This window comes from Saccostrea echinata, unplaced genomic scaffold (assembly GCF_033153115.1).
Source record: "Saccostrea echinata isolate AGI-Se365-2 ecotype Australia unplaced genomic scaffold, CSIRO_AGI_Sech_v1 ptg000009l, whole genome shotgun sequence".
Taxonomy (NCBI): Eukaryota; Metazoa; Mollusca; class Bivalvia; order Ostreida; family Ostreidae; genus Saccostrea; species Saccostrea echinata.
The window spans coordinates 23,448,756-23,464,580 of NW_026889758.1; the positions used below are offsets into that span (position 1 = coordinate 23,448,756).

At 33.5% G+C, this 15,825-nt stretch overlaps 1 protein-coding gene across 1 annotated transcript; it reads left to right on the forward strand.

Annotated features, from left to right (window-relative positions):
- Nucleotides 1-909: 909 nt before the first annotated feature.
- Nucleotides 910-15,463, forward strand: LOC133182547 (uncharacterized). Its single transcript, XM_061317395.1, has 7 exons — nt 910-1,166; nt 1,333-2,061; nt 8,740-9,000; nt 9,151-9,800; nt 11,009-11,111; nt 14,292-14,534; nt 14,700-15,463. The coding sequence occupies exons 1-7, from the start codon at nt 911-913 to the stop codon at nt 15,461-15,463; spliced, it is 3,006 nt and encodes a 1,001-aa protein (XP_061173379.1). The 5' UTR covers nt 910.
- The last annotated feature ends 362 nt before the right edge of the window (nt 15,464-15,825 follow it).

A 15,825-nucleotide genomic window follows, 5' to 3' on the forward strand; every position in this document is an offset into this window, starting at 1 on the left:
CCAAACTTTGGCAAAAATCAGTAAAACCGAAACGCATGCATGTTTGACCTCAGATATCTATGTAGAAACATGCAGAAACACTGGGATAAACATTCTTTCCTACTCTCATGAAACCTCAACAATATGTTCTAGTAACCTTTTCCAGTATTCTTTGATATGGCTAACTGCCCCTCGTGTAAATTTTCACACTAAGGATGTTGAACATTATGTAATTAGTGTGATACTGCATATCCCATGATGCAATCAATTTGTATAAAAAGAGCCTATAAGTGACAATACCATAACAATCTCTTTAGGGACCGACTGGATCTACCAAAAAGGTAACTTTATCATTAATATCAAAGTGTTGTGGGCCTAAGTTATTCAATTTGAATATTTTCAACTTTGAATTTAAGTAAAGAAAACAATGGGAGTAAAAAATAAAGCTTGCTACTTTAATTTTTAGGAACTCCTGTAATAAGTTCCTGAAAACTAATGTTCCTTGAAATATATATATATATATATATATATATATATATATATATATATATATATATATATATATATATATATATAAATTTGTCATATGTCAGATTTCTTTTTTCAAATGTATATGACAGCATATCTGTATAACTATAAACCTATAATCACTTGCAAAATACATGCAAATATTTGTTATAATTCACCATATTAAAACGTTTCAGGGACTTTTGTGGAAACTTTAAAGGATAACAAACACATAATCTTTGAATAAATTCATTCATTTATTCTTCAAATATAATGATTTTTCGAAGGGATGCCCGATAAATCTGAATTTATTTACATTAACTGTAATTACTTAGTTCCCAGAATTCAGGTTTTGCTGTGATTTAAGAATTATAGGTGAAGCAACCAATGCGCATTTATTAACGTTTTCAACGTTTCAGGTGATATGATTCTGAAGTTAGGGTTGCTAGTTGTTCTTCCCCTCGTTTTGGGGCTCATGCCACCTGGACCCTCATATGGATCCAGGGCGAACGGAGGTAACAGTGGTATTCCAAACACTGGGATGAACACGGGATCTTCCAGCAACACAGCCAGAATGACACCAAATAACATGAATACATTACCAAATCCAAACACCAATAGAAATGCTGGTCGAAACATGAGACCAGGAGGAAGATTTCCTGGAAATGACCTTCCTTATCGTAAGTTGGTCTTGAAACCTTACATATGTATTTTTATTCTATATGTCATTTAATTCAGAATCATTGACAGAGGATAAATCAAAAATATTTTAAACTTTTTTTAAGCTTCTAATCAAGCTTTAATTTGTCATGTAACCAGATTTTAATCAGCATTTTTTATCGACAGAGTGCACGATGTACAGCGACGCCGGCTATTTCTGTCCCTACGGTTACCCCCGCCCTGGTACAAGATACTTCTTTAATACATATTCGGGACGATGTGAAAGCTTCTTCTACCTCGGTTGCGGAGGCAATCTTAACACTTACTCTTCACGAGACGATTGTATCAGATCTTGTGCATGCTTCACCTACCCTGATCCCGGAAACTATCCTTGTTATCATCAGAGCACCCGCCGATGGTATTTCAACAGATACTCAGGCACCTGTCAACAATTTTATTTTAGTGGATGCAATGGTGGAAATGACAACAATTTCCGAAGCCAATTAGAATGCCAATCTGCTTGTGGACCAGAACCTTGCAATGGACCATGGTGCGGTGGTATTGGGATGGGAGGCGGAAGGCAAGGAGGACAGGCAGCTGCTCAAATAGCTAATGGAAACACTGGAGCACAGGCACCATCCCCAGCCATGCCTAGCCAACCAGCTGGAATTAATGGAATGCCTGCCATCGATCAACCGAATGTTGCTATGCCCACCAACAACAGAGGTTCATCGGGCACCAACAGAATGACTATCGATATGGCAAATAGCATGGCCAACGCAAACAACGTAATCGACATGAACTCTTTTGCAAAGATTGCGTCTTCTGCTATGAATCATAACTCCAATGCAAATACAATGAGCATGGTTTATCCTACTCCGAATCAAATGAATTCTGGAAAAGCCATGTACATTTAAAAAATCGATTGTATAATAAATAGCACTTTCCAACGTTTTGAACTGAGCCTTCAAATATATTTTGATTGTGTCTTCATTTTATTATCTTAATGTTGGATGAAAAAATTGAAACGCCATCTTGATGTTTGAATGAACATAGAGCACAAAATTATGATCTTAGAACTTAACTTAGAACGTATTAATGCTCTTTAATTGTCTAGTTTTAAATGTTCGTGTTTCATTTTCATATCCTTGGGCTCGCTCCATGATCAGGAGGTCGTGAGTTCGAATCTCGGCCGCGACTGACCTAAGTCGATAAAAACTGGGTAGCAACTGTTCCTTCGCCATGCGCTCGACACCTTGAAGTGAAAGTTGCAGGTCCTTCGGATGAGACCTTAAAAACCGAGGCCCCGTGTCACGGCAGGCGTTGGCACGATAAAGATCCCTCACTGCTCAATGGCCCTGAGTGCCGAGTAAAGGTCAAAATTTGAAGCCCTTCACAGGTATATGGTGACGTCTCTATATGAGTGAAAAATTCTCGAATGGGACGTTAAACAACACACAGTCAATCAATCAATCTCATATCCTTGGCAACCTCTTTCTTACGATACCTTTGTTTTGTAAGAAAATCTACAGAATTGGGCTATACCTAATTGCTTACATTGGGACGTGGAGACCGGTCCTTCGGACGAGACTGTATAAACCGAGGTCCCCGTGTCACAGTAGGTGTTGGCAAGAAAAAGATTCCTTATTGCTCAATGGCCTTGAGTGCCAAGTATAGGTATAAATTTGCTGCCCTCCACCGCAAGTGGTGGCGTCTCCATGTGAGTGAAAAATTCTCGAGAGGGACATTAAACAAAGAAACAAATTCTAATTAATCTGGGTTTTGTCTTGCAAAAGAGCTTAGCAAAAACTTTTTTCACAATCTTATGAAATATTCGAAATATTATAACTAACAAAAATTCCTTTACTTATTCACTCATGTAATTTTACAGACTAAGGATCTGAATATTTAATTTCTATCATACCTTAAATATTTTAATGCTGGATCTTAGTCGCCTTCAAAATAGAGCAGTGAGGGATAGAGAAAATAGTGTACAACTCGTTGAACTACTGTTAATGTATTTCATTAGTGTGTAAGATATTTGGCGGAAATTGATTTTTCAGCAAGTAAGGGTAGATTTGATTTAAAGCTTTTTGATTGTGCTTTATATGAATATATACATGTATACATAAGACATTTAGCGATGTACTAGTAGTACTTAGTTTAGCGGAAGCTGTTTCTGCGAAAGATTCTATATAGAGTACATTGTCAAACATATAATACTTTTACAGTATATTGAACACATATATGGCTAATTCATTTAGAAGGTTGAAAAATGAAATTAAACCGTTCCCAGATAAAACCTATTAGGATATGAAGGAAATTTTAAGATTCAAGTTTTACTAGGAAAAAAAAGCCAAATTTAATAAGATGATCAGTTCCTCATGTTCTGAAAATCTGCGAATAATAGTAAGTACTTGAAAATGCTCACAAAAATGTCAATAAATTCACAAAGTAAAATGTATTTACTCATGTTCTTCAAAGTTTATCATCATAAAACATTACAATGTATATTATATTGAGAAAAATTCAAATGTCTAATATATTTTCAGGAACTGTGAATAAAAGCACTGATTATGCATTCTAAATAAACACTGATCAATAAGTATATTTTAAGATTTAACCAGACATTAGGGGAAAAGGTATTTATTTTTAAATACTCATGCAGTATATTAGTTGTTCTATTAACTTCAATTGTTTTAAAATAAATAAAGGATAATATATACTCTTTTCAATATCACATCCTGTCTCAGCCCGAGACACCAATATCAGGCCGAGAACCGAAGGCCCGAGGGCTAATTTTGGTCGAGTTTTCATTCGTTTACCTAAACAATTATTGTCTCTTTATCACCTGTATCGCTTACCTGGCACTATGTTTATTTAGTGGCACTAGATGAAATCCCGCGCAAGCGTGGGGAATTGAATTTATACCACTACTGACAGAAAAATTCCAGTAATATATATATATATATATATATATATATATATATATATATATATATATATATATATATATATATATATATATATATATATATATATATATATATATATATATATATATATAATTATATATATATTAGTTGAAACTGACAGCCTACAAGCTTATGGCAGGAAGTAATACTTTGTTCAAAATCTCGCATTTAGCTTTGGAGCAAAAGTAGATGTAAGTCACCCCCCCCCCCCTTGTAAAAAACTTCCAAAATAACAATTTCATTAATTGACGTTTATTGTAAAACTTGTTATACATGTACTATGTTATGGATATTGTACTTCAGGTGCTCTTTTTTCATTTCCGTCAAGGATAAAAGCATAAAAGCAGCGAAGCGAATATGCACATTTTAATGATGATTTAAAAAAAAATTAGCTTTTAACGCCATTGGAATAGGCCGGGTATTTGAAACTAAAGACTGTATTCAGAAAAAAAACTGAAATGTACTGATTAAAGCACAAAATTTTAACAGCTTTAACTGTATTTGAACAATACCTTATTCATTAATTTTCTCTTTTCATGTAAGCAAATTTATTACAAAGTACAAATTGTACTTCGGGTTCGTTGCCACTATGCTCTCAGTGAATACACAAATTTTTACCGAAAAATTTATTAGGAAAACCTAGTAATAGTCTTCCGATATATAAATATATTCACAACTTATAGTGTTATCGATGATTTACCATTATTTCAATGACCATTCACACAAAAGCTTTTTTTATGTTCATGCAGCTAGTATTGCCTCGTTTTTCTTTTTAACATCGGGTTCGATGCTATATGATGTTCTAGAAGTTTCTGTCAATATTAAGATCGGTGAATGACGAAAATAATTTGCATATTTCCCTTTTTTAATCGGTTATCACAACTTATTTCTGTTATATCATTTAAATCAAATTTTGATTGAATAATTCAGTGATGACGTTTTATGAAATAAATAAACGATTGCTTGTTGTCAGTTTCATTAAAAATTGCCAGTAACTTAGATCCGCCAACCGGAACCGCCACCGTACTCACGTTTTTGCTATTTCATGGCTGTTTATCGAAAATGAAAGTAGAATTTTAATTTAATCTACGATACTTACTATGCGAGTGAAATCTAAATATAGTTTACGGACATCATCTTGTATCTAGTGTATTCATAGAGGAGTTAGTAAGAACTCTGGTGCACCCGTTTCGGAAAATTCATTAATTTATAAGTATAGATGCGTCCGAGAAAACAACTGTGACAGTGTACATGGGAAAAAATTAATTTCATTAACAATTGAGTTTTAATGCAGTCAAGAATTATATTCTGAATAATTTTTCAACAATATGTAATCTTTTATCAAAAATACTTAAGACGGTGCATATGAATATTTCGCAATTGCAATTTCAAGTTCGCACTTTAATTTTACCGATAAACGATTTGCAGTGAGTCACAAATTCTGAAAGAATTAGGTATGTAAATAATTAACAAAATAAATAATGCACATTTTAAAAAATGTATCAGTCGAAAACGATATATTTAAAAACAGCTTATTGAGATAAAAGGATTGCATTATCGATAACATATAGTGCATATAATGAATACAAACATAGGAAAAAGATGTGTCGATCCCAGATTTAAAAAAGAAAAAAAGAATGGAAAGGGGGGAGATTCAGCCACCAAGTGCCTGTGGTCTATTCAAGATGAAATGAGACTGTGTTTGTTCCGATAATTTATTTAAATAAAAAATATTGGAGGAAAAACTTCGTAAAATTGATTTATGTGTTAGACGAAATTACAGTGCTAAAAGGTCATACTAAATGCTCCGTAGCGCCAAAAGAAGCGCATTAACCCCTTTTTGTATTTTGATTTTTAATTGACATATGCGTATAGATTCTAAACATATACTTGTTAAAAAAAATTCTCATTACTTTTGATAGCAGGATCCAACCTTCTTAACGTCCCTTTCGAGAATTTTTCAATCGTATCGAGACGCCATTTCTTGCCGGTGGGGTGGAGAGCTGCAAATTTCAGATTTATACTCTGCACTGAGGGCCATTGAGCATTGAGGGATCTTTTTCGTACCAGCACCTACTGCGACACGGGACCTCGATTCTCATCCGAAGGACCGGTCGCCATGTCCTACAGTGAGATTCGACCCCGCAATGTAAGGGCCATCTTCTTACTCCGCATCAAGTAGGTAAAGATGTTTGACGAAAGCGATTAATCATATAAAGAAAGAATTTGTCTGATTTTGTTTTTTAAAAAAAGATAAGTAGAAATGTAATGAAACATATTAATTTTAAAGCTCATTAGATTACAAAGATTAAAAGGTATTAACTTTAGATAGATCTACTTTCAATTTAGATCGAACTGGGTTCAACAAATGATTATTTCCACAGATCTGAGGTTTAACTCTGTGTTTTGCTAAACTAAAAAATGACACATCAAGAGAAAACTTGGTACTGTCTCACTGTCAACATTGTCAATGCAAATAAACATCCATATCTTTTCGAAACAAGATGTGTTGATGTTCTCAGTGAACAAGATACCTCTCTTACGTCACAAGTAGCAACATTTGGCGCATTTTTCAAAAACAGTTTTTTCAATATTTTAGCATATATGAATTATATGGGAAAAAAGCTATATATACATTTGTAAACACTATTCTTCAAAATCAAATATTGCAGTGTTCTTACATTAAAACACAAGAGATTCTAGGAAATTTAAATCCATGATAAATCCGTGAAGGCAATACTTAATAAAGCAATCTGGAAAAGTTAAATTTTTCCTTTCCAAATCAAAGCTCAATGTGATCTTTCCTTTGCTAAAATAATGCCTAAATGAATAATATTGATAAAACAAAAACTGAAGATCAAAAACATATACAGAGAGGAATCAATTCGGAATCCCAATGAGTACTATAAGCAGATCTTTGTTTTATATTCATGAGACAGAATTGATACAGCCACTTCTACATGAAAAGAAGAAATCTTTTGCTGTGGCCTTCAATTCAACATTTACATATATCGATGACGTTTCATCAATTAACTAAGAATATTCATTTTCATTCCTACATTGATTAGGTATATTCATTTGAACTCGAAATAAAAGATACCACTGAGTCTGATACATATTCATATTTGGATATTTTACGAGAAAAAGACGTTAATGGTAACCTAACAACAAAACTTTATGATAAAGTGATACTTTCAACTTTTCTATCGTTAACTGCTCTTATTTATGTAGTAATATACCATTGTCAGTTGCATATATATGGAGTTTACGTCTCCCAGTTGATTCGATACACAACAGCTGTTCTACATACTAAGAATTTCTAAAACAAGGCAAGCTACTGATAAATAAGTTCATGAAACAAAAATATCAACAGTCTCTTTTAAAGTAGACATTCTATGGTCGATACAAATACAATTATCATTACATCGAATGTTGATTGCCGTTTTTATACAAATTGTTAGGCCATTATTCTCAAATTAAATTGTCTACGGATTTTTTCGTTTGCCCGATCATGGCAATTGCAAAGAGCACACGGCGGGTGTGACCGGTCGACTAAGGATGCTTACTTCTCCATGGCACCAGATCCGACCTTTGATATTTTTAGAGGTCCGTGTTTGTCTGCTTCAAATTTGTATTGTTTCAATAGACTTTTGAGCTTGATTACTGTTTCTTATCTTCATATTTCATATAACCCATTTCAATTCAAATTTGTATAAGGGAAACAAGCAATCGGATCTACATAAAAGCCTGTGTGTTCTTATATTTTCTCGAAAATTATCAATTACAGGGCTGATTCATTGAAAGATTAGTTACAATTAGTCTTTTACGCATAAACGTTCCAAATTTTGGCGAAAATCAGTAAAACCGAAACGTATGCATGTTTGACCTCAGTTATCTATGTAGAAACATGCAGAAACATTCTTTTCTTCTCTCATGAAACCTCAACAGTATGTTCTATTAACCTTTTTCAGTATTCTTTGATATGGCTAACTGTCCCTCGTGTAAATTTTCACACTAAGGATGTTGAACATTATGTAAATGGTGATATGATGCATATGACGTTATGCAATAAATTTGTATAAAAAGAGTCGTTCAGTGCCAATACTATAACAATCTCTTTAGGGACCGGCCGGTTCTATCAAAAAGGTTATATTTTATTTTAGTCCTAAATTCTTCCTTTTGAATATTTAAGTTTGGAATTTAAGTGAAGAAAACAATGGAAGTAAAGATGAAGCTTGCTATATTAATTTCTAGGAACTCCTGTAATAAGTTTCTGAAAACTGGGGTTCCTCAGTTTCATGAATTCTTAGATCTCTTTTTACAAATGTATATAATAGCATTTCTGTTTAAATGTATACCTATTATCACTTGCAAAATACATGCAAATATTAATTATCTTATTCACAATATTAAAGTATTAAACGGACTTTTGTGAAAATTTTTAAAGGATATAAATGACATTATCTTTTGATAAATCCATTATTTTTTTCAAAAGAGTACCCCTATAAATCTCAATTTATTTACAATAATTGTATTTATTTATGTTCGAATAATCAGGTTTTTGTCGTGATTTTCGAATCATTTGAAAAGCAAGCATGCACATTTATTAACGTTTCAGGTGATATGATTCTGAAGTTAGGGTTGCTAGTTGTTCTTCCCCTCGTTTTGGGGCTCATGCCACCTGGACCCAAATATGAATCCAGGGCGAACGGGGCTAATAGAGGTATTCCAAACTCTGGGATGAACACGGGATCTTCCAGCAACACAGCCAGAATAACACCAAATAACATGAATACATTACCAAATCCAAACACCAATAGAAATGCTGGTCGAAACATGAGACCAGGAGGAAGATTCCCTGGAGGTGACCTTCCTTATCGTAAGTTGGTCTTGAAACCTTACATATGTATTTCTATCCTATAGTCATTCCATTCAGATTAACTAAATTTGACAGATGCGTTATTATAATTCAATAAAATATTTTAACTCCTTTTATGAATGTCCGGTTTTAACTTTTTTTCATCGACAGAGTGCACGATGTACAGCGACGCCGGTTATTTCTGTCCCTACGGTTACCCCCGCCCTGGTACAAGATACTTCTTTAATACGTATTCAGGACGGTGTGAAAGCTTCTTCTACCTCGGTTGCGGAGGCAATCTTAACACTTACTCTTCACGAGACGATTGTGTCAGATCCTGTGCATGCTTCACCTACCCTGCTCGCGGAATCATTCCTTGTTATCATCTAACCCGCCGATGGTATTTCAACAAATACTCAGGTACCTGTCAACAATTTTATTTTAGTGGGTGCAATGGTGGAAATGACAATAATTTCCAAAGCCAATTAGAATGCCAATCTGCTTGTGGACCAGAACCTTGCAATGGACCATGGTGCGGTGGTATTGGGATGGGAGACGGAAGGCAAGGAGGACAGGCAGCTGCTCAAATAGCTAATGGAAATACTGGAGCACAGGCACCATTCCCAGCCATGCCTAGCCAACCGACTGGAATTAATGGAATGCCTGCCATCGATCAACCGAATGTTGCTATGCCCACCAACACCAGAGGTTCATCAGGCACCAACACAAATACCTTCGTCAACAGAATCGACATGAACTCTTTTGCTAAGATGGCGTTTTCTCCTATGAATCCTAACTCCAATGCAAATAAAATGAGTATGGTTTATCCCACCACGAATAAAATGGATTCTGGAATTCGAAAAGCCATGTATGTTTAAAAAAAATTGTAAAATAAATCATACTTTCAAATATTTTGAATTGAGACTTCAAATGTGTTTCGGTTGTGTCTATTTTATTATCTTGACGATGTTTGGTGCAAAGATGAAAACGCCATCTTGATATTTGATTGGAACATGGACCATAGAATTATGATCAATAGAAATTTAAGTTAAAAAGGTTACGTTCTTTAGTTATCCAGTTTTAAATATTTAAGATAAATTTTTCGTGTTCCATTCTCATATCCGTGGCAAATTCCTCCTTTCAATACCATCGTTTTATAAGAAATTAATATTTATAAGTTTAAATGATTTCGAACGAAATTGAATATTACAAACTAAATTTATTAAATCTTCTTTTGACCACGGTAAGGATTTTTTTTTTTTTTTTTTTTTTTTTTTTTTTTTTTGATAAAGAGGGTGTTGCAGTTCCTACAATATTTTTTGCTGAAAGTTAGATATTATCATATGTATATGTTATGTAGAATTATAATTGGAAGCTTCATATCGAATTCTAACTTATGATAAAATGAAATGTAATTAAGTCACAGAGCAAAATTTGATTTTGTGCGTTTTAAGTAGGGAATCCCTATGTTTTGCATGAAACTGTGCGTTATCTACATATATTTCATGATATAATTACCTCCTGGAAACAGAATTAATTTGATTCTCTTCAAAACTGTCATTTCTGATTTTTGTTTCAAAGAGGCACATATTTAAAATCCTACAAATTCAAGAAAAAATCCCCTAAAATGCAAGAAGTATACGTTAAACCACTCAGTTTTATACCTTACCCGGATTGGTCAATTGGTTAAAGCAGGATGGCCGTATAAACCGCATTTGTCTTCTTTAACCTGTTCGAATCCTGCAATCACTGGTATAAATACATGTTGTTTTTTTTAATATAAAATAATGACAATATGGTGAAATATTAATTTAAAAAAGAGATAATCCCGATATGAAGTTTTTTATGAGTAATATTTTAATTACATGTATGAAATACAGGCAGTAAATTTCACTATTAAGTACTCTTCTCCTTTCAATATAATTCTTGTTAACATTGATTTCAAACAAAATGAAAAAATATATATATATATATATATACGTTTTATATTTAAATTGTATAAATTTGTACGTATATTTGTATATGCTAGCCAACAAGTATAGAAAATGATCTGCGGAGTCTTTTACACGCCAGTGATTCGTGCCAAAAAGCAGCTCCTGCAAACGATCAGCTTCGTGTACAAGCAATGGAATGTGAGGTTGTTAATTTACAAGAATTTACAAATCAGTTCAAATTAAGAATTAGCGTCAGATGAATATGTTAAAAAGGTTTTATTTTTTGAGGCCCATAGGCCTTAAGTGTCACCTGAGTATCATGTTATTTAGGCTACAACCTTTTTAACCTCATTTGGAAGTGGAACTCTGGTCTCATATGTAATTATTCATAATGGGACAGTTTCTAAATTAGAGATTTTTACCGGTGTCATTTTAATATTAAACAGAGTTTTGATTTGTTGGCTGTACTTTCAAATGTTAATAAAATGAGTAAATGAATATTAAAAAAAGATAAAAATAGCAATGAATTTTCAGTTCATGATAGTCCTGCAACTACGAATTTCCAGCTTGTGTAACAATCAATATCCATATTATATTAAAAAGGATAAAAATAGCGATGATTTGTTCTTAATAATTCAGTGTTGATTTACAATGTCCAAGGTGTGATTTAGTTGATCTGTTATGAGTTCTTTAGTTTCTCTCCAATTATTTCCCAATCTAGGGACTTAGAAAAATATGTACGTTCTTTTTCCTTCCTTAAGAATCTAAACGGAATCGTCCTCGGCTTTCATTTAAAGTGGCCAGATGGGTTGACATAAATTATTTCACTTGTAGAAGCCAGTATAAAGAAATGATAGGGAGAGAAGAGAGAAAAACGTTAAAGAGTTAATCTTGAGAGATGTTGATTATAAAACAATAATTTTCGTAAAGCAGTTCAAAATATTTTCGAGAAGTAGTCGTGCTTCCCAAGAACATCAAAGCCATGATTAGATATATGAATATGGAAGCATCCTCAGATAGTGTACAAATCACGACACCTTGGGATAGGTTGGTGTCACAATGCAGCTAGGGATTGACATTAACTTTCAGATCCACTCGCCCTTTTGGTAAGTCATCTCAAACCTTGACTTGTCCGAATATAAAGCTTGGTTGCTAAAAGTTAATATGAAGAAAATAACTCATTTAATCATTTCCATTTAAACAACTCCAGAAATTGTTTCTCCAAAATAATGATGACTGCAAAACCATCCTGAATAGGGACATTTGCATAACGTGATCAGGATTATTAATGTGTCATGTGTATTTATTTTATTTGATTTATTCTGTAAGTTAGCAAATACCGGTAAACTACATCATAATCTTATCTCGTAATATGAAAAACAAAATCGTCTTTCTGAGAGCTTGAATTTTCTATCTAGAATGAAAGAAAACAGAAAAGCAAACCTAATTATTGAGTGAATGTTGATATGCAATGACTTAAAATCTAGAGATGGAAATCAAGTATTTTGAAAATTTATTATTTCATCTATGAATATAAGCTAAAGATGTACTAGTATGTTTCTTTCAGAAATCATTCACTTGTCCAATCGGGCAAGTATACTGATAGATTCACTTGCCCGAACCGAGATTTTACTTGCCCCGGGCAAGCGGATAATTAACTGTTAATGTCTATCCCTGTATTTGGTATCAAAGTTTTACATAGGAATATATAATAGAAAAAAATCTGCTCCTGAAGAACAACATATTGACTCAAGTGATTGTTGTGGGCTGTGGGCCTCTTGTTTGGTTTATGATGATCGTCAACAATTGGCTCGCGTGATAATTTTATCCATAAACCTCTTCATGCAAATAATCATGCAAGCCAATTGCTTGTTCACATCACAAACCAAAACAAAAAACAAAAACAAAAAAACTATAGACAGTTATTCCTTGAATATATTCTATATGCAACGATATATGTAAAAGGCTACATCTGTAATTGTGTAAGTCAACATATATAAATTGCATTTGAACATACGTAAGTTTTAATTTGAATAGCTGCACGTTGACATACATAAGTTGCAAATCGACATAAATAAGATGCCTGTCGACATAGACAAGTTGCACATGTCGATAAGTTGCATATCGACGTAAATAAAGATGTCGAAGTCAATAAGTTTGATCTTTCATGTTGGAAGTCACATTTACGTTTATAAAAACTTAAAATAAAATTATTATATACAATACATTACCAGGGAGCTGGAAGAGTAAAGAGATTAAGAAAGATAATCTTTCGTTCATTCCAATTTAAGTACAGTGTACGTATACGTACTACCTTATAATTCTGAACTGGGGTAGGTATGCCATTATCATTTGAAAATTCTAACGACAAATTCAGTATACCAAATAATATAAACCTAACAAAATATCTGTCATAGTATAGTTTAGGAAGAAGAGTTTTTTAAAGACCCTCACTGTCAATGGTTAGATAGACAATACTTTCCAACATCCCTGTTTTAATGTATGAATTGCTGTGATAACTATGCATACTTCAAAATACCCGGAACATATTATTCAAAATCTCTTCCACTTAAAATATATATTAGTGGGTCAATATTGTGAGCTCCATATAATCATGCTGAAAACTAAAGTACGAAATAAAAATTAAGAAAGCATAGACAAATGGATGTAAACCATCCTTTTAAAAAGAGGTACATATGTTTCTGGTAAAACATCATCAATCTTTTTAATATCTATAAAAATTTAAACGGAATTTTATCTCAAAGGTAGACGTACTCAAACTTTTAAAAATTACTTACAATTGATGACTTACCGATGGCTGAACTAAATAAAATACATGTATATCAGAAAGCTAATGTGGACACAAACATCATCTATCATAATGCTGATTCATTGTAGCAGAAGCTACATGACTGTACAAACTAGTCTCCTGCCAAGAAAACTTCTCCGAAGATGTTAGAACCTGCTGACAACAATTCTATCCTGTGCTTGAATTACAACATTTATGTTAAAACATACCAAAATTTACAGATAAACATTCTTTTTTTCCCTCATGAAAACATTACAATGTTTAAAGTTAACCTTTTTCGTGTTTCTTTGTGTAAATTTTTACACTTAGGATGTCGATCATGATGCAATCAACGTATTACTACATGTCCCGTTATGCAATCTTTACTATAAAAGGAATCGGTACGATTCCATTCACATCTTACCATCTTTGCTGAATCAAAGGTACAGTCAATTTTCATAGCTTTATGTTTGAATTGCTTAAAACTCAGTTCTTGATGTAACTCTTGGTTTAATTGACTATTATGATACTTGTTTTAAATTTCAATTTAATATGGAATATTACATGCAATATTGTTTTACATATTATAGGTTATCTTTCCGGTAAGATGATTCTGAAGTTAGGGTTGTTAGTGGCACTTCCTCTTGCTCTGGGGATTATAATGCCTCCAGGACCCACATATGGGTCAGGGGCTAACGGAGCGAATAGACAAACCCCTAACTTGCATTTTGGTCAAACGCTTAATACCAGAACAAATGCACCACAAAAACCAAATAGGCACGGAGAAAACATGAAACCTGGAGGAATATTTCCCGGAAATGAACTTCCTTATCGTAAGTTCTAATACAATTTGAATTTCTACAATATAAATAAGGATCGTTTTCTTCGAGAACAATTTCTTACATATTTGTTTTAGTTTAACTTGTTCAAAAGTTCAATGATCTTTAAGTGTTTTCGTGAATCTTGTAGACTGATGTAAATAAACTTTTTCTTTACAGAGTGTACCATGTACCGTGACTCTGGTTACTTCTGCCCCTATGGTTATCCCCGCCCAGGTACAAGGTATTTCTTCAATGTCTACAGCAGACGATGTGAAAGCTTCTTCTATCTTGGCTGTGGAGGAAATCTTAACAGTTACTCCTCACGGGAAGATTGTATCAGATCCTGTGCATGCTTCACCTACCCTGATCGCGGAGTCTATCCTTGTTCATATCCAAACACCCGCCGATGGTATTTCAACAGATATTCGGGCACCTGTCGACCTTTTTATTTTAGTGGATGCAATGGTGGAAATGACAACAATTTCCAGAGCCAATTGGAATGCCAATCTGCATGTGGTCCAGAACCTTGTCGTGGACCATGGTGCAATGATGAGCCTTTGATGCCTAGACCAAGAGGACAGTCAACCCAACCAGCTCTTATTGGTAATGCTGGGGTAAGCGCACTAACCACCCCAAGAGAGCCAGCCCAACCTAGCGCACCTCAGCCGCTCGGTTTGAATAGACCTCCAGCCGTAGGTCCACCTAATTCTGGTTTTTCTACGAACAAAATAAATAGGCATGGCCCCATCAAGACAGACACCATGACAAGCGATTTAACAAGTGAAATGTCCAACGGAAACAGAGGCATTGACATGGCCTCTATTGCTAATATCTGGAATATGGCATCTGAATCGATGAATCAAGATTCAACCCCAAATGGAATGAATTTGGTGTATCCATCTGCAAACCAAATAAATTCTGGAAAGAGAATGTATATTTGAAACTATTAAATTTTTATAAGTCCAAGTCATGTATTTCACAAATTCTTTTTCAATTGTTTTGTGTATTTACGATGAAGTAAAAAAAAAAAATACCAAGCTACAATGAAAAAGTAAAATACTAATGTAGATATAAAAAGTGGATGTATTTAATAGAATTCAGGTTTACCAACCTTTTGAATTTAGAAGAAAAAAACTTACTGAAGTAAAATAACTTTAATACTATAAATATCTTTGTTGATTCTTGGAATTTATTGATTTTTTTTTTAAATTATAGATTTCTGAATATTAATCAATTTTACAGTGCTCGGCGAGAGAAATTTCTCTGGGGAATTTTATTGTTACACCTTTTCTCTTCAGTAATG